Genomic DNA, 27804 nt, shown 5'->3' with positions numbered 1-27804 from the left:
GACCATCACCTCTCTACTTGGCCCCCACTCCCCTGTGAAACTTGCTCCCCCTCCTGCCTATGCCTTTATTTAATTTCTGGACTAAAAAGACCTCTTCCTTCAATGGAAAGGCCCTTCTTGACAGATGGTACTTACTTTTCACGTTGGATTCCCTTGCCCCCTGCTCTGTTCCACCAGCCCTGGATCAGCGCCTTCATCCACTTGCTTCACCCCTGCATGCAGGACCACACACCACTGGGGAAGTGGGGCACCACAGCGAGTCGGCCCACCGTAGGCCCACGTGTGCCTTGGTTCACAAACCCTGCTCAGGACATGACTCCTTCCTCACTGACTCCTTGGTTTTATTTCTCCAGAGAAATGACTTAAGATTTCATCTAACTTTCTGTATTTTGTAATTTCTTTCTAAAAATCTTGGATTACATGCTCCTGAGAAGACTTGGAGGAACAGGAAACTGGTTTATTCTCTTCAACTTGCCCTAGGGCAGTGGTTGCAATCCCGGCTGCACATCAGAATCACCTGGGGCCCCCACCCCCACCCTCACCCCATGGCGCCCTCCCACTTCACTCAGATTTAGTTGTCTGAGGTGGGGCCTAGTAATGTGTGGTCAAAGGTCAAAAACCATTGCCCTCGGGAAGCCATATTATTCCCAACTAGGAACTGAACAAGCTGCCTCTCCACCAGGAAAGCACCATCCCTAGTGGGGAAGAGAGAGAGGCGAGTTCCTATCCTAAATTCACTTTCTTCTGTGATGGTTCCCAGAATGAAGTTAAGGGAGTTCTGGAAGCAGGGAGGAGGCCAATTCTAAAGATGTAACAACTTATGGTTCATTAACCTCAACTTTGGAAGGCTGGACCACTTCTCTAGGTCTTCAACGGAGCCAGGTACAGAGAAGCTGTCGACTCTGTAGACTGTCACTCACTGGCAAAGAACAGGCAGGAGAATCCCACTGCCGTCTCCACCCCCGTGAGCCACGGACTGCAGGCTTACAAGGACACAATTCTTCACCATGCCGACTGAAAAAAAAACTCACTTTCCCACACAGACAACTACATGCATGACTTCAGGAGTTTAAAGGGCAGCTAACACAGCAGAAAGCTCAACCAAAGAATACAAAAGAAAGTTTCTGATTTTATCTATATTCCACCAAAATATTCTTCCCCCAAGATAGACTTCAGCTGAACACACCCAGTCTACTAAGTCTGGACAACTAAAGAGAACTAAATTGAATAGAAAATGATAGTCAAACACTAGAAATGAACAGAATACATTTTCCTAGTTAGAGAAATTAAGGCACTCAGGAAACAGCTGTAATCTCTGCAAATGAATCTTCTCCCATCACGTAATCCCTGTAAATGAAAACATCATACCTGATGAGATCTGGTTCTGCACCCTCGTTCTTAAAGGATGCCAGAAGTAGTCTCTCTCGAGTTACAAGGTCATCCAACAGGTTCTGTCTTCGGTCTCCTTCAAGCTGTGTTCTGCAGACATCTTGTTAAGGTCCAACGGTGGGTGAATTACCTCATTTTACCTATTACGTTATTGAGTAAGCTCTCCAAGTCAGTTGTGACTGTTTCAGACCCTAATCAAAACTATCCAGAAGAGATCTGCACCTTTCTTCTCCTGCTCTGACCTGATCCTTCAAGTAAAGGACCTTGACAGCGCCACAGGAGGGGGAGTTAAACACTGACATTAGATCTCCCACGCAAGCTCCCTCGTTGAGAAATATACTAGGTGAATATTCTTTCCCACCCAGTGACCAACACTGAATGATTATTCCTGTCAACAGGACCATCTGACTCAGTGATTCGCTAGGTTCTGAGTTATAGGTGGTCAGTGGTCCAGGGCATTTTCCTAGACATCAGTACCCTAAGATACACTGTAAAAAAAAAAAAAAAAAAAGAAAAAAGGGGGTAAAAAAGGTTCTCTATATTGCTGTCTTTCATGTTAACACGTATTAACACACCTGGAATATATTTTGTAAAGTGCTACTTTGCACAACAGATTTGCTCTAAAAGTAGCTACCATCAGTTCATTATTTAAATACACAGCATGATATTTAACTCTAGAAAATTACAGAGAAATAATCACGTTTTCATGTGTTATTCTCATAAGCATGTTAAACTAGGAGCCCAAAGCCTTTCAGTCCTATTTTAACCACCGACTATGATCTTGAACCAGTTACTGCTCCTTTTGGGATCCGTTTCATCATATGTGACGCCAGATAACCTCGAACACCTTTTCCAACACAATTCACAAGTTATGGTTAAAAAAACAAATCAGGACTAAATCCAAAGTTTTATAAACTAGCTTTCCTGAAGCAAACGACATTAGTCCTTCCAGGCTGAGAGTGTATGTGTGCATTTTAAAAAACAAAGGAAATGCTGATGGAGAAAACTTCTGCCATAAAGAGAATAAGTGGAGAAGCCCAGGAATATTTTTGGAAGGACATACCTGACACAAGACATAAAAAGCACAAAAATCAGCCACCTCAACACACTGGGTTTTATTTGGCTTTCCCTCTTTTATTAAATGGCTTTCGTTTTATTAGAGCTGACATTCGAGCGAGTCAGAGTTGCCCCGGCCACGGTTACCTAGCTCTGGACAGTAAGACATTAGTGAGACTGCTGCTTTAGAGTCATAGACACTTTCCTTTCTAAAACAGGAATACCAAACACTGCATATAGGCTCCCAAAATTTGAGAAATTGGCCGAATCAATTGGGAAAACAATGGCCCTGTGAATACACAACTTTCGTTACTAATTTTGAATAGAAAGAGCTGGCTTACTAGGAAAAGAGTAAATACATCCATAAAAATTTTCCCCAGTAACAGATAGTAGTTAATAAAATCATAAACACCCCAAACCAAAGCAGCTAAGCAGTGTTAGTGGTTTTAAATATTAAAACAATAATAAAAAATAAATTCTCTCAACATTCCAGAATGCCAGGCTTTCCTGAGTAAAATTTCTACCCTTGCTTTTCCATTTCCTCCTTGACTACAGTCACTAAGGACCCCATCTTAGGAATCACGAAGTAGCAACTGTAACTAAGAAACAGTGAGCTTAAGTACTTCCTCTGTATTAATAAAAGGGCCGAATATTAGCCCTTTGATCAACGTAATGTCAAGAATAAATATCGATTTGTTTCAAATTAGTGGTAAATTGTCAACAAAGCAGAAGACTTTTCTTCTATCTAAAAGAAGCTGCTCAGAAATAAAAAAAACGACGACCTAAGTTATGGCATGAATTATACAGGACAAAATGGGAATTATAAATTGTGGAAACTTAATTATATCACAATACTAACTAGCCTCGTCTTATGTTCTGTGCTCAACCTACTCTGGCAACCTGTGGTTTTCAGTACCCAACCATCCAAGCAAACATAAGCTGAACTATAACCCAACGTTACAATTAAGCACAGATTTAACTGGCTCGAGGGTTTAAACATAAAAAGTAAAATTACAGAAGTATTATTATAAGAAGACATTAGAGAACTTTTTACTAACCTTGGAGGAAGAAAGATGTTTCCAGTCAAGACTGAAAACCTAGAGGCCATGAAGGAAAAGATAAATCTGACTAAACAAAAACCTAAACTATCTGCAAAATGAAACGACGAGCGACAAATTGAGGCACATAAAAAAAGCGGAAGACATAACCGAGCACAGAAAAAAGAAACACTAATAACTCTAATCAAACAGAAAAACACTTGGTAAAAGAAACGTCAATGGAAACGGTATCATTTCCACCTATCAGGGCAACAAGGAAGTTTTGGAAAGCTCGGAGGAACCAGGCACTCTCTGACATTCTTGGTGGGAATGTAAACAGGTTCAACGAACCGCCAGATTGCCTTCTAAATATCTAACAAAACTTAAAAGGCACATTCTTTCCACAGGAATTTCTCCTGCAGATATATTCACACATCTCCACAAAGACTTAGGAACAAAGTTGTTCACTGCCGAATTATTTATAACAGCCAAATACTGGACATGTCCTACAGTCCATCAACACAGAACTAGCAGATCTATATAAGAGAACGCCTTGCAGCCTAAAAAGAAAAAAGAATAGAAACACTTTATGTACTGACGATAATGATAATTAACATTTCCGAGCACTTACTAAGTGTTTACATGAGTTATTTGATATGGAATAATCTCCAAAATACAGTGTTAAACCAAAAAAAAAGCCCTTCTTTTTTAAAAAGATTAATGGCCTTTCTGCACAGCAAAGAGATAAACAGTGAACAGTATGCTCCCACTCTCACTGATTTAAAAAAAAAAATCAGACAGACATATCTATGTTTTTATACACAGAAAATTTCTGGAAGGATACACAAACAACTATCTCTAAGGAGCGGGAATGGGGATTTCAGGGTGTGACGGAGACTTGCGTTTCATTGAATGTTTTGTATGGTTTGACTATCATATGTTAATTAAAAAAACAAGTTTCAGAATCACGTATAGTATGATCCCTTTATAGTCAAAAGAATTTATATTTATATGCATGTAATTTGTTCATGCCTAGAAAAGTCTGGGATGGCAAGTACCCACAATCAATATTGTTAACTGTAAAGAATGAGATGGAATAAGACGGGGAGGAGGAAGAGACAGAAGAGTCACTGGTAAAAACTAACAATAAGAAGTGGATAGGTAGAAATACTGTACTTTTTATAATAAAAATAATAAAGACAAGTTTTAAAACTTAGACACTAGTTACAGACAAACTAGCTAAGAATGGACTGACTTACTCAAAGAACGTCAGTTTCAAGAGCGGTAACTTGGCGATTACGTTTTGTAGACGAGCAACTGAAGAACAGAATCACACAGCTGATGCTGGAAGAGGCCTCAGAGACCCCCTAATCCAACTCTCTCATCCTCCTGACCAGGAAACTAAGGCCCCGTGTGGCCAAGTCGCTCGGCTGGTTAATGGTAGTTCTGGGCTAGAGCCCTGCTCTTTCTGCTCTAGGTCAGGGCTCTTCCACCACATCATGCTGGGCTTGACACCACACACTCCGGGGGCTTCTCCACCCTGAGGCTCCCAGTACTGCCCACTTAACTTTGCCACTTCTTAGCATCCTGTTGGAAACAATAACAATACTAGTAATACTGATTCAGAACATTCCCAGAGACTCCCTGTAAATCTGGGAAAACTGGAAAACTAACCAATTAGGAACACTCTACCTCTTTGTTTTATTTTCATTTTAATCTATTGAGGGAACAGAGCATAAGGAATTGTGGGGTTGGAGTGCAGCATAAACAGATTAATGGCCCTTCTACATAGCACATGTACTAAATAGGGGTTGCTGTTAACAAGAGGTCAAAGAATCATCCCGGCGATGATCATACTGCATGTATGGGAACTCACGGTAGTTGGTGGGAGTGGGAATAGGGTAGGGAAGGACAACTAGAAAAGAGGGCACACAGCCAGCGGCCAATGCTAGGATTTCCTCTTTCATCAACTTGGTGAATAAGCAAGGAAGGTCAGAGAACAGACAAATAAGGAAAAGGGAGCTCTAACTACCATAGCACTTTGTCATTGGCTAGGCTGACTTTACATGTAACAATAGCCAATTCATGGAGATGTAAGGCTGTAAATGAAATCGGATGCTGATTTCATATTACCAATGCACTTAAGACCAGCTTCTCTGCTGTCACCTGATAAGCACTTTGAACCTAAGATGAAGTGGAGCAAAGACGGTGCTGGACTCATAGATGCCCAACCCCACTCCAGCTCCTGGACTGTCTTTATTTGGTAGAAGGCGTAAGAATTTAGGCAAGCCTTACTTGTGAATTAACTGCTCTGGAGAAGAAAGAAGTTTGCAGATAATTACTCCTGAGTGCCTAACAGAAGAAACGCAAGGAGATAGTTACAAAGGGTCCTAGAGGCCAGAAGATTTTTCCGGCTCACATAGTATGTCATCTTTTTTTTTAAGTTAACAAACTATCGAAAATCTATTATGAACCAGGCCACATCCCTACCTTCCTCAGGCACTGATCACATTTTGCAAGTACTATTTTAATACTATCATTGTCTGTGCGTTTTGATACAATCTCCTTACGTGATTATAAACTCCAAAAGGAAGGACTACCTGGAAATTCTCAATGGTAGCCGTAATTTTTACAACATTGAAAAATAATAAGTAGTAGCCACTCCTCGAGGAGGACTAACTATATTGGAAGCACCTTCTATGGATAGAATTTAATCCTCCCAACGATCCTATTACCCAGATGTACCTTTATTATCCCTATTTCAGAGATGAGAAAAATGAGGCACAAAGAGGTTAAGTCTCTTGCCCAAGGTGACACAGTAAGTGTTGAAAACTAGCTTGTATTCAACACCCACCATTACAGAGGTCTAGTCCTGCGAGGTGCTTTGAAATTACTTTCTCCAACTTTCACAACATCCTTGCAAAGTAAGTATGATTATTCCTACTCTACAGATCATGAAACTAAGGTCCAGAAAGGCTAAATTGCTCTTTGGCCTTGAAGCAGCGGCGGAGCTGGTCTTCAATCTCAGTTCTGTCTGGTTCCAGAGCCAGTGTGGTTCCCACTATGCCAACGGCGCCCAGGCCTTTGGATTTCACGGAGCATAAATATTTCCAAACAAACTGGAGGAGGAGGGAGACTTATATAAAGTTACCGATTACATACTTTGCCAGGTATGGAGATTCAAAAATACAGTGACCGACAAAACTACCACCGATTTTTACTATCAGGGTAAAAAAAAAAACCCTGGAGATTTTAACACCAAAAGCTAGAAAGAATGTAACATACTATAAGTCAGAAAATTTCTACTGACATAAACACTATCTTGCCCTTCTTTTTCTCACAACATCAGGCACCAGTGAAAACCAGCACAGACAGGTGCGGTGCTTGAGAACCACTTCACCTTCACTGGAGCCACGAGGGGCGATGCCCACAATCTGCTCAGTCAGCCTCTCAACGGCCGCATTCATGTGGGTCTGTTAACGGTGATTGCTGCAGCTATCTATCCACCTACCTACCTGTCTACCTGTCTTTTCTCCCCCAAAATACAAAGTGGAGAAAAGTTACTTGTATTTTAAAAAATTATTTCTACAGGACTTCTCCAAGACACCAAAACACCTTTTGACACTGAACCTTTTTATAAAGAGGATTTTTCATTCCCTTTAAAGTAGTAAAGGTACTGCCTTTGAAAACCCAACAAAAAGCCAAGCTTCACAGAAGGCCACTTCTAGGAGTCATTTTCGTACTACGTGACATTTCACATCCAGCCTGCCATAGCAGGCACCTTTCCATAACTGGTGAGGCGACGACAGTTCCCATCTCCGAGAAGGAATGTGACTAGAAGTTAACGTTTTTCAGCAGTTTTAAACCTCTGGCCGCAGGACTCTGGTTTATGAATTGCAAACTAACCAATTCAACAGCACAGAACTTTCATTTTAATTTCACATTTATTCTTGCCAGGAGGAAAATACTTTTTCAGGAACGAGCAATAATATCATATGCCTAAACTCCATGAATTTAATTGTTTGGAAGGCATTTCCATAGGACTTATCTTTCTGGCGAGTCCTAGTGTTCTTTGGAAAACTTCACAAAGGCATAAATTTAAGTAAAGTACCATAAACTCTCAACCACCCAACACAGCCAGGAAATATGGTATTCACATATTCACATTAAAAAAAGGCACCCAACATTAATTATGCCTCAAAAAACGATTAAAAAGTCACTCTGCTGGTGATTTATGGACAAAAATTTTTCTAAGAATTACAACATCATAAAGTATACCTAATAAACCACAGTGAACAGTTTAATCTTTCTGATGATTAAGAAGGGTCTTGAGGATTTGCATTATAAACAGGATTTGTCTTGGCACTACTGCAGCATGCCAAGTCATAGGGAATTCTAGCTGAAGACGTGCCAGGTGACAGTTGACTGTATTATTTCTACTCAAGTAGAATCCAGCTTTTAAACAACTGGCTTTGGGGCCAGACAGCCCTACGTTTGAATCCCAGCTCTTCCATTTCCCAGCTGGGGGGTCCGGGGCAAGTTACTTAAACTCTCAAAGATTCCTCTCCTCAGTGTAAAAAACGCCTCTGCTGGAATGCTGTGTTCTCTTCCCAACTCCACCAGTGACTTGGGCGCCAAGTGTGATCTGGCCTCAGTACCTTTTTTGTAAAGAAGGGAAGGAACCACCAAAACAAATTAATAGTATGAAGTTATTGGGACTCACAAGTTGCTATCTGATATATCTTAAATTTGGAGGATAACTGTCATAGAATTATTTAAAATGTTTGGGAGAGGAAGGTCAGGGAAAGGGAGGATGAGAGGAAGAGGAGGAGAATTAAAAAGAGGCCTTTGTAAATAGAGGCTACTTCCTTCTTTCCGTTCTACCTAAAGAAATGGTCTCCCTGAAAATAGAGGTTTACAAGCGCCCCCATGGGGTGGCTTATCTGAATCCCATCCCTAGTACTGGTTGCAGTTTCAGTAGAAATAGACCCAATTATCTGAAAAAAGAAACAGGATTGTAAAGAAAGCTGTCATATTCCAGTAGAGTTTTTAATTTCTCCTAGAATATTCGAAATTATTCACATTAAGGTCCTTAAATATTTTCATAACGTATTTAGTATCTCTGTTGGGTGTTTTTAAATGCTTGGTGCTTAATTCAGCAAATCCTGAAATCACCAGAAAACCAAAGTCTATGATATTTCAAAAGATGGTAAGACTACAAGCATTTAGAAGAACAAAGTCAATTATTACTGTAGCATGCTTGGTACTCTCCATAATTAATAACTAGTAGAAATTATTAATAGAAAAAGTTAAAAGTTAATTTGTATTTTTAAGTTTAAGCTCTATGAGTTTAGCACGTAAATATTTTAAGATGAATAATCATCAGTTACCTTAACCAAAGTTAGCAGATACATAGTTACTAATACTACATCGTGAAACAACATTTAGTTACCTTTCTAATATATGTGCTTAGGTAACACTAAAGTGAGCTGGTACACCTTGACAGCACGTGCAGACTTCCTAGTACCTGGTACTGAGAGTGGAGAAAACAGCCCTGCCAATTTGAAACTACTTGAGGTCTATATATTAGGAGTTGTTGATCTGGATAAAATAACTCTTTATATAATAGACTAACTGTGTGGTAACAAACGATACCAGATGGAGGGTAAAGTTACAAACTAAATATATCAGAATATTCCAACTGTGTTAAAAAGAAGACCCCAATTGTTTACTGAAATTAAACTTTTATTTGAAACCTTAGTGGGTTAATAATTGAATATTTAGAAATCATGCAACTAATCTAAACCAACCACCCTGGGGACATAAAAGGGTTACAGTTGGAGAAAAATATTTTTTAAAACATCTTCTATTGTTTTAAATCTATCTAAAAAGCTATATTCCTACATTTCTCCATGTTTGAAATTGAGCAGTAACAACCATTTCCTGAGATACCAAAATTTGGGTTTTTAGTATGAACTAGTGACAATTTAAAGAAATGATATGAGAGGACAAGTTTGAGGTCAGTTTTCAAACCAATAAAAACTCAGGTTTAAAGGATTAGTTTATGGAGAGGGTCACATGTATTTTCCTAAATTGATCAGATTATGAATTTAAAAAAAAAAAAAGAAAAGAAAACGTTTTAATACCTGACAGGGTTGGTGGGATGCTGGGGTGACAGCACAACTTGCTTCAAGCAAGTGCCCCTGGCCCCCCCAAAAAACTCCCAAACCAGGGGCAGTGTCTATACCTCTGGAAGAATAATAAGGCAAACAAGTCACATCTCAGTAATCTACATAAACAGGAAAAAAAAAAAAAAAGACGTATGGTTTCTAACTGGTATTGGCCTCTTGGAAAAGAAAACAGCTCATTGAAAACTCTGGAAACTCCAGAAGCGGAATCACAGCTCAGGATTATCATGGAAGTTTTCCTGTTGGAGCAGCGGCTAAGCATCTTCGAGGCAGTCTAGACAGGCAGCAGTGCCAGGCTCTGTGTAAGGATGGCACTGACAGCAAGCATAAGCTGTCTACACTGTAAAGGTTACACTCAAACAAGTTAATTCCTTCAGTGTGTCTTGCTTCGCCAGCATATTCACTGTAAAACATGTAACAGACACTTAAAATAGAAATCAAGATTATAGGCAATATTTTGGAAACCAGGTCTTCCTCAAGCTGTGGAAAAATCTGGGTGGCCCAGATTCCTTCCTTTCTTAAAATAAGACTGCTTTTCCTCCCACTCTAGAAAAGAGGTGGAAATGTTTACATGGATACATCTGACGTGTTGACACAGCTCTTAGCAATAAGTCCTTCAAAAGGGCGATCTTTTCCTTCAGATTCTGCAACAAAGCTCTGATTGTCACGGTAAGCTGAAAAGAAAAGAACACATCCTAAGTATGCTAGTCCAGAGGTGTCGGATCTACTAAAAATATCATGTAAACGCTGCCTTACATACTGGGATCCCGTCAAGGAAGGGCTGGAGGAGACGCTGAGCCTCCCAGTGACAACCTCAGCATCTGAGGAATCCTAACGGTCACCTGGGCCAGCCCCCACCTAATGCTTGGTAGAGCACCTGCTCTACCACCTGACCAGGTAGCAAGTCAGACCACACCTGAACACTGACATTGACTGGAAACTGTCACTTTGCCCTCACAATCAGCTCGATTCTGTCCCCTGAGAGTCTACCCTCTGATCCGACTTGTCTACCTTGGAGCTGGGCAAGAAACTGTGTTCCCCAGTCTTCGTTCACCAGCAAAGACTCCAGGGTTCCCTCAACTATGCCTCAAGTGACAAGACGTCAAGTCCCATCGCCATCCCAGCCAGTCTTCTCCAAATACACCGGTATATTTATGGCCCATTTAAAAGTTTTATAGCAGTGTGTTCTTTTTATACAAAAGAAATGTTAACCACACATGACTTTTTTCAGGCGGGTGTGAATTTTCTCCAATCATTCCACAAACCCAGAGGAAGTTTTCGTCTGTGACTCTAAGTGCGACCTTAAAGGATGGAGGAGGAGTGGGAAGACAGCCTCTCAGGAATTTGGAAACATGAAAAATAAGACTGCCCACATAAATCAAACATAGTCAACCATGGATGAAATCACAGATATGTTAAAAGATAGACTATCACAGGTTTCATTTCCTACCCTGTTAAAAGCAGCAGCTATACAACTGCAGTGGAGGCAGGGGCTCTCTCCTGAGATCAGCCGAGTGCCCCTCAGGAAAAAACAGCAGAACACCAGGGGCTGGCCAAGGGCTACACACATCAAGCAACCCTCCAAGGCTTCAGCAGCCAAGAAAAGTCTGACCTCTGGGAACCATGGAAAAACCACCCACAACGTTTATGGGGGAAACACCAAGGAAAGCAGATCTGTCCTCATTCAACAAGTAAAGAGCAAAATAAACAAACAAAAAAAGCACAACACATGCACACACACGCACACACATACACATACCCCAGGCCTAAGAAGAGTCTACAAAATGAAACACCAAAAGCATTCAAGAGATGAAAGATATAGCCAGTAAAAAGTATAACTCAGGGGCTGGCCCAGTGGCACAGCAGTTAAGTTCGCATGTTCCACTTCGGCAGCCCAGGGTTTGCCAGTGCGGATCCTGGGTGCAGACCTACGCACTGCTTGTCAAGCCATGCTGTGGCAGGCGTCCCACATATAAAGCAGAGGAAGATGGGCACGGATGTTAGCTCAGGGCCAGTCTTCCTCAGCAAAAAAGGAGGACTGGTGGAAGATGTTAGCTCAAGGCTTATCTTCCTCAAAAAAAAAAATAGTATGACATCTAAATTTGTTAACATAGAAAGATATCCATCATAATTTATTAAAAAAGAAAAATATCAAGTCATAAAATGAAATGTCACCTACACAGAGAAGAAAAAATCCAGAAACTGAATACATCAAAATGCCAGGGCTGGTTATCTCTAACTAGTGGGATTTCTTATTATTTCATAAGAACACAATTACTGTTACAATCAGGAAGAAATTTCCATTATCATAACTTAGAAGCTTTCCAAAGCATAGAAAAAAGATGGAAAGCCTAATTCATATTTTAAGCTAACACAACCCTGGTAACAAGCACTGACAGAGATAACATAAAAAAGGAAAGCACATGCCAATCTCCCTTAAGGATTGTAAATGTAAAAGCCTTTAAAAAATATTAGCAAACAAATACAGAATTACATTAATAAAGACAATATATCATCACCAAGTAGAATTTATCTAAAGAACAGCTTGATGTTAGAAAATCTAATAATGAAGCTAATACTGTTAATGATTAAAAAGAGAATAAACATGATTAATACAGCGGGGGAAATTAATTAAAAATAAAACAAAAACAAAGAAAGAAAGGAATGGAATACTACTGCCTTAACTGCAATATTATTTAATTTTGGTCTAGAAGTTCTAACCAATGCAATAAGACAAGCTAAAGAAATAGAAAAGGGTTAGAAAGAAAGAGATGAAGTTATTATTTGTAGATTCGATAACAGCTTATTTGGGAAAGTTAACAGAATCGACAGAAAGATTACTAGAAACAGGGAAAGAATTCAGTATGGTGATTAATCACAAAATGAAAAAAATCAAGGGCATTCCTAAATTCAAGTAATAGCTGGGGATAATTTTTTTTAACTATTTTTTTTAAACATCATTAACCATATCAGTAAAATCTAAAAAATATCTAGCACAGTGCGTGGCACATAGTAATGGCAGGACGTATTGCAGAAGGAATGAGTAAAAGGCAAATGCTCCTCCATTTAATCTGTAAACATACTACGCATCTATTCAAAATCCCATTTGGAGTTCTTTTACTGGAGAGGAGGTGGTCACTGAGGCACAGCACAACATTTGTTAATGAAGCCACACAAAATTACTCTAAAAGGAAAAATGAAAGAAAATAGAGAAAAGTCACGAAAATGTATAGTAAAGGGGGCCTTAAACAATCAGATATTAAATCTCTATTCAAAAACTACAAGAGTATGGTGCTGGCAGTTACCAACAGCTTCATTAGTACAAAAGAACTGAAAGTCCACAAACAATGCAGTTGTGGAAAAATTTAGTGAGTGAAATATGGAATATTTCCTATCTTTGGGGGAAGAGAATTAATAATTTAGCAAATGGGAAAAAATAAAGCTAGATGCCTATAATACACCAAAATTTTTAAAGACTTACCAAGTATTTTAAATTTAAATACCAACTATTTTAAAACTTACATGGTTTTAAAAAAATAAAAACAGAAGAAAAGCTTAAAGAAAATTTAGATAATTAGGTACAATATTTATATAACTTCTGGGTGTGAAAGGCCTTTCTAAGCATTATCTCCCCACCCCATAAGAAAAGACCACAATTAAAAATACTGATAATTTCAAATAAAATTTAAAAACAAGTACATGTTTTAAAAAAAAGCCAAATTAATAGAAAAAATATTTGTGCCAAATATGCCAGATCAAGGCTTAATATAGTTAACATATATATATAAAACACTTTGAAATTAAGAAATAATAAGTTAGGTTTAGGGCATATATATACAGGCAATTCATAAAGGAAGAAATACAAATATCCAATAAGTATATGAAAAAATGGTCAATAGCATAAGTAATAAAAAAATGCATATTTGGGGCCAGCCCTGTGGCTGAGTGGTTAAAGTTCACACGCTCTGCCTCAGCAGCCTGAGGTTCGCAGGTTCGGACCCCAGGCACAGACCTACACACCACTCATCAAGCCATGCTGTGATGGCATCCCACGTACAAAAGTAGAGGAAGATTGGCACAGATGTTAGCTCAGGGACAATCTTCCTCAAGCAAAAAGAGGAGGATTGGCAACAGATGTTAGCTCAGGGACAATCTTCCTCACCAAAAAAAAAAAGAAACAAACAAAACTTTCACATGACAGAAGATACCATAAGCAAGGTCCGACAACAAATGATAAAGGAGAGGAAATAATTACAATATACCACAAAGAGATAATCTCCCTGATATGTAGGGAACTCTTAAAGACTAAAAAGATGAACAATCCAAAAGAAAAATAAGCAAAAGACACAACGTTAGTTCACAGAAAAATATATATAAATAGCGCTTAAGCATGTGAAAACATACTTCACTTAATTCATAATATGAAGAATGCAAATTTAAAACTACTCTGAGATATCCTCTCTCACTTATCAGATTGGCAAAAATTCAGAAGAGTCACAGCACCCTCTGGTGGCCAGGGTGTGAAGGAACAGAAACTCACACATTTCTGGTAGCGGTGCCAAAGGTAACAAGCCCCCTGGAGGGGCATTTGGCAACAGATAAAAAATCACGTATGCCCTGGTTCTGAGAACTCATCCTTAAAAGACACCTCCAGAAATACCAGGGAAAAAATCAAAAACAAGTTTTTGATTGCAGCATTACTCCTAACAGCAAAGGACTGGAAGCAACCTAAACGCCCATCCTTAGGAGACAGGTCAAATGAACAATGGTCCATCTACACAATAGAGTACTACACGGCCCTAAAGAAGAAGACAGGAGATCTCAATGAATTAATATGGAGAGATTTCTATGATATGTTATTAAATAAAAAGAGCAAGATACAAGAGTATCTTTTTTGTAAAAGGAAGAGAAATAAGAATATACACACAGAGAGAGGTGGTTATTTTTGGAAAGAGTAACAGAATAAACCAGAAATTAATGAAAACAGTTACCTCTAAGAAGTAGGTGGAGAAGGAATGGAAAAGAGTGGGATGAGAACAAGACTTCGAGAGTACTTTGGTATATAATTTTGACTTTTGAACAATGTAAATGCTTTACATATTTAAAATGAAATCGGCAAGGTTAGGGGAAAAAGCAAACCCTAAAAATCAATATAAACAAAGGGAAGCATAAGACCGAAAAAAAATAATCAATTCTAATAACTTTAGAACAGAACAGCCTCAGTAGTCTTAGTGGGGGATTCTAAGTTAAAAAAAAAAGACACAAATCTCAAACTTTACTTAGTGTTTGTAGTGGTACTTGTGCAGTAATTCTGAAACTATTTCTGTAAACGATACGATAGACCAAATGAGCAAAAATATGTTGATGCTCTTGGAAACCACGGTTCTCACCCTGGGAGAAGGAAAACACTCATTTGGAATGGGGAAGGTTAGAACGCATCCCGTGGCGGTGGATTTCAATCAAAGGTACTGATAGGAACTCACGATTTTCTAAAAAATATATTTCCTGAACAAATCCCACCACCGTTTTTGTATAGCCCGCAAGCTAAGGATGCTTTTTACACTTTTAAATGTAACGTGAAAAAGACTATTATCCTTTTGGCAAGAATAGATACTCAAAGTGAGCATACTGCCTCTTCTGCAAAGCCTAAAACATTTACTCTCTGGGGGGAAAGTGTACCAACTTTTGAACTAGACTATAAAATTGTGAGGAACTTTCAAGGTAAAACAGGAGAAATTAAATAGATGTCATGCTTCATTTGGTTTCAGTGATTAAGTAACTATTAACTGGTTGGTTGTAACGTCAATTCAACATACGTAAGCATTGAGGCCATCATACATATACACACATATACACACACACACAGCCTCAGAAATAGGAAGGTTTTCAGAGCTCAAAGCTCAGACAAATCATTTTATGTCCTAATTCTCTCCTGGTCTTACCTTCGTTGTGTTTTCACCATTTCTTTCATACTGATTTCTCTGTTGAATTTTCTCAGCAATCTCTTGTGCAATTTGGCAAGTAGAATCGTAGGTGGAGAACCTGTACCACAGTCAGAAAGGGAGAAAAATAAGGTTCTTCGAAAGAAATTTCTACATTATCTAAGTGTGAGTTTTTAATTCTAGTGACAAATTCAAACAGGAAGGGAGAATAGTAATAGTAACAGTAATGGCAACAGGTGTTGAACGGTACTTACTACGAGCCAGGCTCTATTCTGAATGCTTCATTTGCAATAACTCACTTAATCCACACAAAAACGCTAGGAGGTGGGTACCATTACCACCTCCATCTTGAGAAAATGAGGCACAGAGAGGTCGAGCAACTTGCCCCAGTGGTACCGCCAGCTGCAAACAAGGTTGTCTGGCTCCTAACCATTTTGCTGTCCTGCTGATGACAAAGCGTTTGTATTTGTTCATTCATAAAACATTCAACAAACATTTACGCAGGGCCTCCTCTGTACTGAGCACTGTTCCAGGCACTGGAGAACACAGGAGCAAACAAAATGGACAAAGTCCCGGCGTTCAAGGAGTTTAAGTGAAGGGAAAAGGCATGTAACAGACAAAGACAAAATATGTCAGGTGTTGATATGTGCAAAGGAGAAAAATAAAGCAAGATCAAGAGAGTGACAGGCAAGGTGTGGAAGCTAGCCCTGCAGACAGCTGGGGAAGGACTGACAGCACAGGAACAGCCAGTACTGTTTATCCTACAGCAAAATGCTGTGGGGACAAAGGACAGGCAGCCACCTGACATCTAAGCTGACCAGAATTCTCTCAAAACATTTACTGAGCTTGTATTTGTTATCTAACTGTGGGGGGGCTTTGAAGCATTCACAGTGAATTTCCAATAGTCCCTTATTTTTAACTTCTGTTAGAGCTTTTTTACTTTCTATTTGTTTTACAGAAAATACTTCAGTGTGCATACACATTTCACCTCTCCTACCAGAGACGGTCTAAAGAGCAGGGGCTATGCTGTGCTAGACAACCAACATATTTTCCAGGACTGTACGGGTACAAAATATTGAAAACTGCTATTTGATCTCAGGTCCCAATTTTTGCTTGAAAAAATAAATAATCCATTTCTTAAAATCTTCAAACTCCCACATATCACTTGCACACCGAGGGAACCTGAAAATATCTTTTTGAATGAAGGAAAAAACAATCCCAACCACTTCCCATAGGAATCTTACTATAGTAATAATAGCAATGGCTAATAACTGAGTACCTGGGCTGGGCCGGGTCCTATATTAAGAGCTTTACATTTTAAACTTCATAAGAATCCTATGACTTGGATCTTCAACCACTCGCCACTATACTCTAAAGTAGCATCATTCATATCTATGTATATATATGAATACAGATATTCATGTATATGGAAAAAGAGGTGACACAAGACAACACATAATAAGAAAACAGTAAGGAGGCTGACAAGGAAAATTGGGTCATGGTCCCAGCTTTACCACACTGCCCCTTTTTCTCCTCCATATTGTCATCTGTGAAAAGAGGAGTTTAGGTCTGGCTCTGTGCTTCTAGACCGTGCATATGAAAATCAATAAGAAATACGATACACCTCCTGCCAAATGTGGGGTACATATGGTATTTCCAGAGTTTGGAAGTGAGATAAATTATTGTTGGCCAAGGCACTCAGACCTGACAGGGCTGGACCAAGAGGTTACATCTTGGGCTGAGCCACCAGGGTAATGCAGGCCTCCCATTGCAAGACAAGGGAGGAGCACATTCCGGACGTGGCAAATGTGCCAGCACAAGGAGCAAGCAAAGATGGAAGGAATAAAATGTGCCTGGCACGTTCAGCTGAGCGGTGGCCCTCAGTGGTGGTAGGAGGGTAAAGCACAAAACGGCAGAGATGAGTAGAAGCTGGTTTCTACAGAGCCTTGACCACCAGCCTAAGAAGACGAGACTTACAAGAGAATTGGAGAGCTGTGGCGGATACTCGAACACAAAAAGGGGGGCCTTGAAGAGCTGAAATGCTGAAGGGCAAATCCCAAGTGTCATGGAACCAATCCTCATGTTCTCACTTTAGCCCTAAAAAAGTGGTTCTGCAACTTTGCTACATTCTGAAATAATGAGGGAATCTTTAAAAAACAAACACACACACAATTCCGGGCTTCCATCCCCAAGAATTCTGATTAAATTGGTATGAGGTTTGACCTGGACAGGAGAAGCTGGGAAAGCTCCCCAGGTGATTCCAATCTGTAGCAAAGTTGGGGAGCCATTTCCCTAGTGGTAATGGGCAACCTCATCAAGGTGTCCAGCACACAGTGCCTCAAGTCCTAGCTGAGGAAAATTAACCTGAACTCCATCGACATAGTCGGTAAGGAGAGAAGAGTGGCGAGAGACCAGGAGAAGACTTCTCCAGCTCTTCAATTCCGTAACAGTCAGCAGTATTTACTATCTGCAAGGCATAAGGCTATAAAGGATTGGACTATGGCAGAAATAGAGAGCACAAAAAAGATGTCAGAGTGTAGTGGCATTAGCCTGTGTGCCCCTTTAAAAACCATGTGTCTTTGAGGCTCCTGTCTGGGCTATGCGCCAGCAGTCACAATGACAACAGTCCTGGGCTTGGCCAACCCAGCTGCTTTCTCGTAGGAGAGTCAGCACCAAAACCCTTGCGGTCTGAGGGAATGCAGAGGCCCTCGAACAGGTGGGGCAGGGGGAGGGAGGTGGGGGGGGCTGGTCCTTGGAATACAGGTCATACAGGGACGATCCCCCTTGGCAAGCACGCAGCCTTTGTTCCTCTGCCTACTTAAGCAAGATTCTCTCAGCAGGCAGTAGTGGGTGCACGTTGCTGTCCAGCCGGCCGCCACTGGACCTTCCCTGTAAGTAACTCCCAATAAACCCACATGTCTCGTTCGCTGTCTCCGGGTCTTTTCTTTGGTCTCTCAGCAACCTATCCCACCTGCTCACCCAGCCGGGCGTGTGGTGGAACACAGAGATTTAAAAGAAAAAAATCAGTGGACATTAGCGAATAATCTGATATAAGAAGTGAAGAAAAAATGGATGGTTCGAGTTTTCAGGCCTAAGTGACTAAGAGGATGGTGATGCCATGAGAGAGGCTGAGGAAGTAGAAAGGGGAGAATAAAAGAAGTTTACAGATTAACAACTGGGCCTGTGTTCTATCACAAAAAACTGACTATACAGTGAAATTGACATATGTGTAAGATTTACTATAAAATACACTCAGGGGAAAAAAGGTATGGAGGACAGAGATGAAATAAGAATGGCAGAATACTGATAATTATGGAAACTGGGTGATGAGTATAAAGCGGCTCATTATACTATTCCATTTTGTATATTTTTTACCTTCCATAAGAAAAATTTTGTAAGTAAATAAACCAAAAAAAAGTCAAACCAGAATGTCATTTTTCCAGAAATGGTATATAATCAACAAGTAAGTTGCCTTGGCAGTAAAGCTCACTAACTTTAGCAAAGAACCAGTTCGGAGACAGTGGTCACTCACTACTTCCATTAAACAGCGAGCTCACCCCTTGCTTTGATATGTCATTAAAATAGTAACTGCTCCAGCTTTGCACAGTGGCAGTATCATAGCCAATGAGGTTTACCTGAGGCGTGATTAGTGCTAATTAAAATAGTAACTGCTATATTCCACTTCTCAACATTAGAACGCTACGCAGGAGGAAAGCATCAGTGACCTATGATTTTCAAAAACATGAAGGCAAAGCTGTAGTCAAGTCTGTTTTTATAGTCCTTTCTACCCTTTCTATTCTCCTTTCTGCCCTCCTGATCAGCAACCCACTTTGCAAGGAAGCTGATGCTAGCACAGCAGAGTTCCCCCACTGTTTCACTTTCAACAAATAAGAAAGCCACTAAGTCAAATTACTTGAGAGTAACAGGAAAAATTATAAGTGCTTTTTCAACATTCACTGTGGAAGAAGGCTGGGGTCCAGTGATAGCTTCCACCAATCTAAATGGATAACCTGGGGCCTCTACGTTATTTCTGAGCTTTATTTCCTACCCTACCTGTAAAGTGAGAGAGTTAGTTTCCAGGAGGTGGAGGGCAACTTAGCAATATGTATTGAAGGCCTTAAAAATGTTCATACCCTTGGACCCAATAGTTCCACTTCTAAGAAGAGAGCCAAGGAAATAAGACACGAAACAAAGGGGCAGTCTCTGCATTGTTAAAAAACAGAAACAAACCCCTAATATTAAAAAAAGGTACAAAGAGGGGAATAGCTAAATAAATTATGGTCACTCATATGATGCACTATAAAAAATTGTGTTTCCAGTGAATATTTACTGATATGGAGAAACACTCCCTGTTTTGTAAAACATATATGTGTGTTGATATAGATATGTACACATATATATAAGGTAATAAATTCATTTAAAAAATCAATAATGGCTATTATTCCAGATGATAGTTAAATTTTTTTTTTCCTCTACAAATATTCAGTATTTTCTAAGTTTTCTATTGGGATCTTAAAATTAGGACGAAAAAAATTAGTGCTAAGTCAATTAAGCCATGAGCCCAGATAACCCAAACCCCAGGCAGTGCTAACTCGGATCTTGCAATCCATTCTCCTACTGCAACTTAAACAATTATAAACTATATTAGAAGTACCAGCGTGAGACATATACCACAACAAGAACTTTACAGAGCTATAATATGTCTTTAATTATTAAACAAAGCTCGAGTCCAAAATGCTTTGGCTATTTGTCCCTAATGTCTTTCATCCTTCAGTCCTTGGGACTTTGATGAATAAAGGACGTTTATCAGCTATTGTTTTGCTGCAAAAGTTGCTGCCACAGAACCAGTCTTCAAGATATTGACTCAGACAAGGGCAAAATGCCTTGTAAACAGATGCATCCTTTCTGTCCCACATTCCTACAAGTTTTTGAAAGGCCCCCAAGATCTGGGTCCTGGCGCCAACTGGTTACTAACTGGCTGGTGACGATGGATTCTGAACCTCGGTTTCTCCATCTGTGAAGGAGGGGGCTCACCAGATGGACCGGCACCCCACAAAAAGGTGACTTCTGCTTCACTTTCACAGGAGTCCAGGGAAGCCTGCACCGCCAGCTCCACAACCAGGATGGGCGGGAAATCCCTGCGGCAAGATGCAGCCAAGCAGGGCTACAGGAATGTTCAGAGATTCGACACTAGTCCTCAGCTCTCCAGAGGTCCACCTGGTCTCCTTCCCGGGTCACCCCTGCAAGGACCGAGGGTGGCAGAATGCGGCAGAGTCCCCCTCAGCAGGGGAAGGGTCCTCGCTGCCCCTCCCCTCATTCCGAAAGACCTCCAGCCCCAAAGCCTAGCGATCGCCCACTCCCCGGAAGCCTGGCCTCCCGCCACGGACCCTCCGCGCGCGCCCGCCCTTAGCCGGGGCTCACCAGGGGTCCGGGGCCATCCTGCAGTCTCCACCCGCTCCTCGGACACTTCCTGCTCGCAGCAGCTGACTACGGCGGCTCGCGCGGCTCATACGCCGCGGTTCCAGCCTTGCGCAACCGAAACCTAGAATGTGCAAAGTGAACCTACACCAGGGCCTCAAAGCTACAATAAAGGAAAGCGCTCCCCCAGGGAACAGTAGCTTGGAGCATTCTGCTCCCGCTAAGAGACGCGAACATCTGGGCACAGTTAAAATAAAATTGTTGTTGAACAAAATCTAAGCATTTCCCCAGAAAGGTGGGAGAACCTTACGACCTCTAGCAGTTATTTAAAATTTTATCCTGCTTAAAACCACAAAAATAAACAAAAAACTGAATTGTGGTCATAGTTGCACAAATGTATAAATTTATTAAAACTCACTCTAAGTGAATTTTGATATGTAAATTATATCTCCATAAAGCTTTAAAAAATGTTTTTACCCTGTTTCGAATAAGGGACCCAAAGAAGTATCAGTTATATATTGTTTTATAGCAGCCTTCTCACCAGAGGTAATCCTCTATGTTTGGTTAATTTCAGATGCCATTAGGTGCTTGATTATATAGCTACGAAAAAGGTCACAGTCTCTTTACATGGGGGAGGAGGGAATTAGTTCTGTGCCTTCAGTGTCCCCTAAGTTTTCAGAGAAATAGAAAGGAAAAAGCCCTCTCTTCGTTTTCAAGAGGGTAAAAGAACTCTGCCGCATGCTGTTTCAGCTGGGGCGTGGACCTGGCGCGCATGCGCATGTCCGTTACCATAACGACCAAAAGACGCTGCACTGTCCGAGACGGAGGAAAGTGAGCGGAGCCTCCCGGTGATGGAGAGCCAAATTTCGCCGAAGGCCGAGGTGGCCGAACTGGAGCTGGAGGCCGTGATCGGCTTCAATGGTGAGGCCTCGAGCATGTATGCGCTGGGTGGTTTCGGAACCCCGGGGACGTGTAGTGCTAACAGGCACAGTGAGACACCGGCTGGCACTTGGAAAGCAGTGCGATACCTTGGCATGAGCCCTGGCCGGGGCCCAATCACTAGGGGCCCAGACAGCCCCTCCTGTCCAGAGGCCTTAGAGAGTCACTTCCCTGCTCCAAGCATCAAGAAGTGGCCTGGTTTTTGCCATCAGTAAAAGGAACCAAATTCCTCTTCGCCAGGCCTGAAGAATCAATAAGGGTAGTTGACTTTCTCCCCCTGGCTCAGCCCTCCCTGGCTCTAAGCCCCACGCAGCCCGCAGAGCTGCCCGCGCCTCCGTAACCACGAGATTACGGATTCCGTGTCGGCCCCTCGGACCAACTAACTTCTAAAATCCCAGCTGATGTACTAACGAGAAAGGGCTCGGGGCGGGGGCCGCTTTAGAGGGCGAGCCTGTCCTCTAACCCGAAGAAAGGATTCTAATGGGGAGGATTTCAGACCACGATGGAAGGCGAAGAGGACGCCAGGGGGAGCTGGAGGAGAGAGATGCTTTGGTCAGAGGAGGCCTCGCCGGTCTGCTCAAATCCTGTTTATGCCTGCCTATGGTTTTCAACATTTAGGAGGAAAATGCTGTTTGGTTTTTTGCGAAGGATGAAAACAAGCAATGAGTTACATTTTAGAAAAGGCAAACTTTTTAAAAAGTGCGTTGTGATGCCTGAAAGCTTTAAAATTGTAATAACGTCGATGCAGAACCATCAATGACAAGTTTTAGGCACCTTCTAGGACTTGGTCTTGACTCTTCATTTTACTTAGTCTCTGATAGCAAGTGGGCACTTAGTACATCTGAGAGATCAGCCACCTTTCGAGCTGGTTACAAGATCATTGGTAAAGGACCTGGGTGCAGTGAGTGCAAAGGGTCACTCTGGGGACCTGTGTAGGGCCTCACAACAGAGCTCTGCACCTGAATTCATGCTGTTTGGCAGAACTCGAAGAGTAACCGTATGGTCAGTTCTATCCTGATGTCTTCCGTGGCAATCACTTGTTATCTTGGCCTTTTAGAATGGCCCAAAGTGAATTGTTTTTACCTTGGTTTTGTGACCATTTATATTCTTTTATATAATCAAATATACATTTATTTAGAACCACTATATGCCAAGTAGTATGCTATGCCATACTTAAGAAGAAGAGTTTAGAAAGTTGAAAAAATACAGTGAAACCAAAAGAAAAATCAGCCATCATTACATTTCCCAAAGATATCACTGTTAAACTTTTGGTGTGAGCCTTTCAAATTTACACTTACATATAAACTTTTTTTTTGTAATAAAAATGAACATATGCTGTATATATTATCTTATAATCGCAGGTTTTTTTCCACTTAACAGTATGCCATGTAAATCTCTCCTTAGCAGTAAATATACTCTGTATCATAATTTTTAATATATTTTAATATAATGCTCTGTTGCATGGATATGCCATAATTTATTTAAACAATGCCCTATGATTAAGAACTTAGGATAATTTCCATTTTTTTGCATTTACTTTTAAATGCTACGGAGAACATCTGCATAGCTAAATCTTGTAACTCTTTAACGTTTTTTCTTTAGGATAAGTTCTGAGTACATCTTAAAGACTTCTGATGTATCCTCCAAATGCTGCCTTATACACAAGAGAAATGTGTGCCAAAAAAACACATATAGGAATATTTATATAGCATTATTTCAAATAGCTGAAAACTACAACCAAAATGTCCATCAAAAGTAGAAAGGACAGGGCTGGCCCCGTGGCCGAGTGGTTAAGTTCGCGTGCTCCGCTGCAGGCGGCCCGGTGTTTTGTTAGTTCGAATCCTGGGCGCGGACATGGCACTGCTCATCAAACCACACTGAGGCAGCGTCCCACATGCCACAACTAGAAGGACCCACAATGAAGAATATACAACTATGTACTGGGGGGCTTTGGGGAGAAAAAGGAAAAAAATAAAATCTTTTAAAAGAAAAGTAGAAAGGACAGATAAATTGTGGTCTGTTCATACAGTAGGCTACTCTGCAGCAATGAAAAAGAGTGAACTACAGCTATGCACGACAGTGTGGACAGATCTCACACACGTAATGTTGAATGAAAAAGCCAGACGCAAAAGAATTCATACTGTATAATTCCATTCGTATAACGTTCTCAAATGAGGGAAATTAATTTACAGGAATAGAAGTCAAAACAGTGATTACCTTTGGGGAGACGTGGACCGGGAGAAGGCACATGAGAAACTTCTGGGGGCTGGTAATAATCTACCTCTTGATTTGGGCTATAGTTAAATGGGTGTGTTTACTTGGTAAAAGTTACTGAGTTTTCTGTATTTTTGTCTTCAATGAAAACCATTTACTTAACTTAAAAAGTCCATACTACCTCTCATAAAAAAATAAATAAGCAAAGCCTTATGAAAGTTTGGGAGAAAGATTCTGTTCTAGGCTTGAGTGAGGTCAAGGAAGGGTTAACTCAAGTAGTCTGTAAAGTTGGGTAGAAGTCAGTGGGTAAGGACTGAGAGGCAGAATATTCCGGATAGCAGGAACGGGGTGAGCAAAGGAGGAAGGTGGAGAGTGTGGGCCTGGTTGGGGAATGGTAAAAAGTCCGGTTCGGCTTCAGTGTCAAAGACTGGCCAGGTCGCATAGGAAAGAGAGCCCAGAGTTAGATTATGAAGACATGAAATGCCAGGTGATTGAGTTTAGCTTTCACACAGAAACAAATTAGAAGCAACCACAAAGCCCCTTTTACCATGGCAGCACTAGAGCCACTGTAGAGTTACATTAGAGTTTATGAATTGTAACTTGAGGGTGTAAACATGTAACTGTACTTGACTCTTCTAGGTATTGTATTTTGACAGGGGTTTGTTATTTAAGCAAACCAAATATAGTCGTGTTGCTTATGAAAACATTTTATAAAGCTATAGTTATTGAGAGTTTGGTATTGACAGAATAGTCACAGTTCTTCACTTGACTGAAGAGGATAAGCCTATGATTTTACCATTATACAAAGAGTTCTTAAACTAAAACCAGCAACAATAACAAAATAGATCAGGAGTTTGCACACCATAGTCTGTGGGCCAAATCTGGCCCTCTGCCTGTTTTAGTAAATAAAGTTTTATTGGAACCCAGTCATGTGCATTTGTTTACGTGTTGTCTATGGCTGCTTTTACACTACAATAGCAGACTTGAGTAGTTGTAGTCCACAAAGCCTAAAATATTTACTGTCTGGCCCTTTATGGAAAATATTTGCTGACTCCACCATGAACTGTCTGGTCATCTCCTTTGCTCATTTTTCTCTTGGGTACTTTGTGTTTTTCTTATTACTTGGTAGTAGTTCTTTGTATATTCTGGATATAATCCTTTGCCTGTTAGGTACATTGCAAATATCTTCTGCTTTTGATTTTTCATTTTGTCTTTTGTCATTAGAAGTTTTCAATATTTAACATGACTCTTTACATATACTGGCCTTTTCTATTAGGATTTGCTCCTTTTGTGTCATGTTTCAGAAGTCATTCCCTATAACTTGTGTATACGTTGTCTTGTTTTTCACATTTAGGTCCTTGATCTACCTGGAAAGTGTTGTTTGTGGATGGTGTGAAGTAGAGATCTAATTTTACTTTTCCACATGGATATCCACATGCTTGTTTAAAGGAGCTTGCAATTAGGGAAAATAAATATATATTTTAGTAGTGATAGATGATTCCCAGATCTCACAAACCTTGGTATTATAAGAACTTACTGCATAAAAGAGGAACGATCACAGAGTGAAAGAAATAATTTATTCAATAAATACATTTGGCCATTTGAGAAAAAATCTATTTAGCTACTGGAATCCCATTATACACCAAAATAAATTCCAGAGGGAGTTAAATATAAAAGATGAATTCAGTAAAAGACCAGAAGACTGTATTAATAAATAGTTATGACTCTTCTGTTGATGAAAATAATCCATAACCAATCTATAAATGAAAATTTGGGTCAGTTTATTGTGAGCTAAAATCTGAGGACCATGGCCCGGGGCCTTTCTTCCCGAAGGAAGAAAGGGCACCAAGGAAGTGAGGTATACAGAGTGGTTATATACCCCCATACAGGACGTTTCACATATGATTGAAATGTCCCCCCCACAATAGTCACGAGATTGCCCTGTCGGCACAGCTTGATGGACACAGCAGGTAGTGGTCTGCTATCTCAGTGGGTGTAGCAGGAGGCAAGTCTATTGTCTCGAGCTGGGCGGTCACAGGTGAGCTCAGCAATCAGTTCCTAGCCTAAGGAAAGACGCTTAATCCCTAAGGAAATGCCAACGTTGGGAGGGGGAGGGAAGTTGCACCTTTATTTCAAGGGCCTTTGTTCTTGCTATAGGGAATCTCTAAATCAAATATACAATGCATGCTCAACGGCCTCGGTCAGGCCCGAATTAGGTTTACACCAAATGGCTTCCTCATATTCTCCAATATATCCTATTGCTTGCCATTTTTATTTGTCACTTCTGATGGGGAAGGAGATAGAAATAAAAAAGATTTTAAAATACCCAAGAATAAATGTAATAAGAAATACGTGAGATGTTTATAAAGAAAAATTGGAAATGTTACTGGGGAACATAAAAGGAGACCTCATGGAGAAACATATCCTGTTCTTAGAAAGGAGATATAATCCATTATAAAAATTATTTTTCCTTAGTCTATACATTTAATGCTAATTCACTAAAAATACAAACATGATTTTTTAACTACTCACACTGACTGTAAAGTTTACATTGTAAAATAAATATGAAGAATAACCAAAAAACTTCTGACCAAAGATGAGTAATAAGGGAGGACTTCTGACTATTTCATATTAGAATGTATTACAAAGGTTTGCAATTGTTGAGAGAGTTCTTGGCAAATATCTGGAGGATGGGGTCTCACTGTGAGAGGTCCTGGGCTGCTTCAGAGCACCTGGTGGAGACTTAGAACTGAAACCAAATTTTTATCTTTGCCAAACTTCTGCCCAAGGCAGTGAATTCACGTTCTCCCTATGTCCATGCACACCCACCCAGACGGGCTGCTTGTGCTGCGTGAGCTTGTGCTTCTTATGATGACAAGAATTGGCCCTAGGGCCTTGCCGTCCACAGTGAGGTTCCGGGCCAGCATCAGCATCACTTGGGAGCTTGTCAAAAATGCAGAATCTCGGCCCTACCCCAGACTAAAATCAGAATCTGCTTTTAACTGGGGGGATTATTATGCACATTCAAATTTGAGAAGGGATATACTAGAGTGACCTCCTTGTTAGTAAAATAAAATTACCTATGACCCCCCCACCCCCCCACACACACATTTTAATTGAACTAAGGCTTATTTCAAGAGTGTTCCCTTTTATATTCAATTTTTAAAAGTTACCAGCCACTTCTGCACGTGATTACTATTTTTAACCTTCCTCTTTTAGGACATGTGCCCTCTGGTCTGAAATGCCATCCTGACCAGGAACATGTGGTTTACCCTCTGGGTTGCACAATCCTCATTCAGGCAATAAACACTCATGAACAGAATTTCCTGCATGGTCACGGCAACAATGTTTCCTGCTTGACCATCTCCAAGAGCGGAATTTACATTGCCTCTGGACAAGTCACATTCATGGGCTTCAAGGTGAGGAAACTGAAAATAACTCCTTGTGAACTGATTTCAAGGTACCTCCCTAGAAAAACTGCCGACCTCAGGTTAGCCCTGTGCTGCCTCACGTTCTTTGCTTTCCTCTTCTTCCTCTTCGCTTCTCTGACTCATTGTCATTCTATCAGGCGGAGAGCGAAGGGGTCTAGTCTGGTGTTTTTACACCAGGTGTTGCAGCTTG

General features: G+C 40.6%; 2 protein-coding genes and 1 pseudogene across 7 annotated transcripts in view; 2 read left to right on the top strand and 1 right to left on the bottom strand.

Annotated features, from left to right (window-relative positions):
* Window positions 1–21102, bottom strand: part of STX8 (syntaxin 8) — a 242540-nt gene extending 221438 nt beyond the window's left edge. For all 6 annotated transcript variants that reach the window (XR_006890656.1, XM_046676081.1, XM_046676082.1 and 3 more), the window contains exons 1-4: window positions 21034–21102; window positions 15613–15712; window positions 10250–10344; window positions 1369–1479 (exon numbers count right to left, since the gene is read on the bottom strand). Coding sequence is in view for 5 of the 6 variants with exons in the window: in XM_046676081.1 (XP_046532037.1) it covers window positions 1369–1479; window positions 10250–10344; window positions 15613–15712; window positions 21034–21050 (323 nt within the window). In the remaining variant the exon portion in view is untranslated. The remainder of the gene's footprint in view (window positions 1–1368; window positions 1480–10249; window positions 10345–15612; window positions 15713–21033) is intronic.
* On the top strand, window positions 19208–19358 carry LOC124248022 (uncharacterized; annotated as a pseudogene).
* A 750-nt stretch (window positions 21103–21852) lies between the features above and the next one.
* CFAP52 (cilia and flagella associated protein 52) overlaps window positions 21853–27804 on the top strand; it is a 40827-nt gene continuing 34875 nt past the window's right edge. Inside the window, exons 1-2 of the mRNA XM_046674649.1 lie at window positions 21853–21951; window positions 27403–27602. Coding sequence (XP_046530605.1) covers window positions 21882–21951; window positions 27403–27602 — 270 coding nt within the window. The 5' untranslated portion in view covers window positions 21853–21881. The remainder of the gene's footprint in view (window positions 21952–27402; window positions 27603–27804) is intronic.

Source organism: Equus quagga, chromosome 11 (assembly GCF_021613505.1).
Source record: "Equus quagga isolate Etosha38 chromosome 11, UCLA_HA_Equagga_1.0, whole genome shotgun sequence".
NCBI lineage: Eukaryota > Metazoa > Chordata > Mammalia > Perissodactyla > Equidae > Equus > Equus quagga.
Note: the sequence above shows the minus strand (reverse complement) of the source record. Positions and strands in the feature narration are given on the sequence as shown.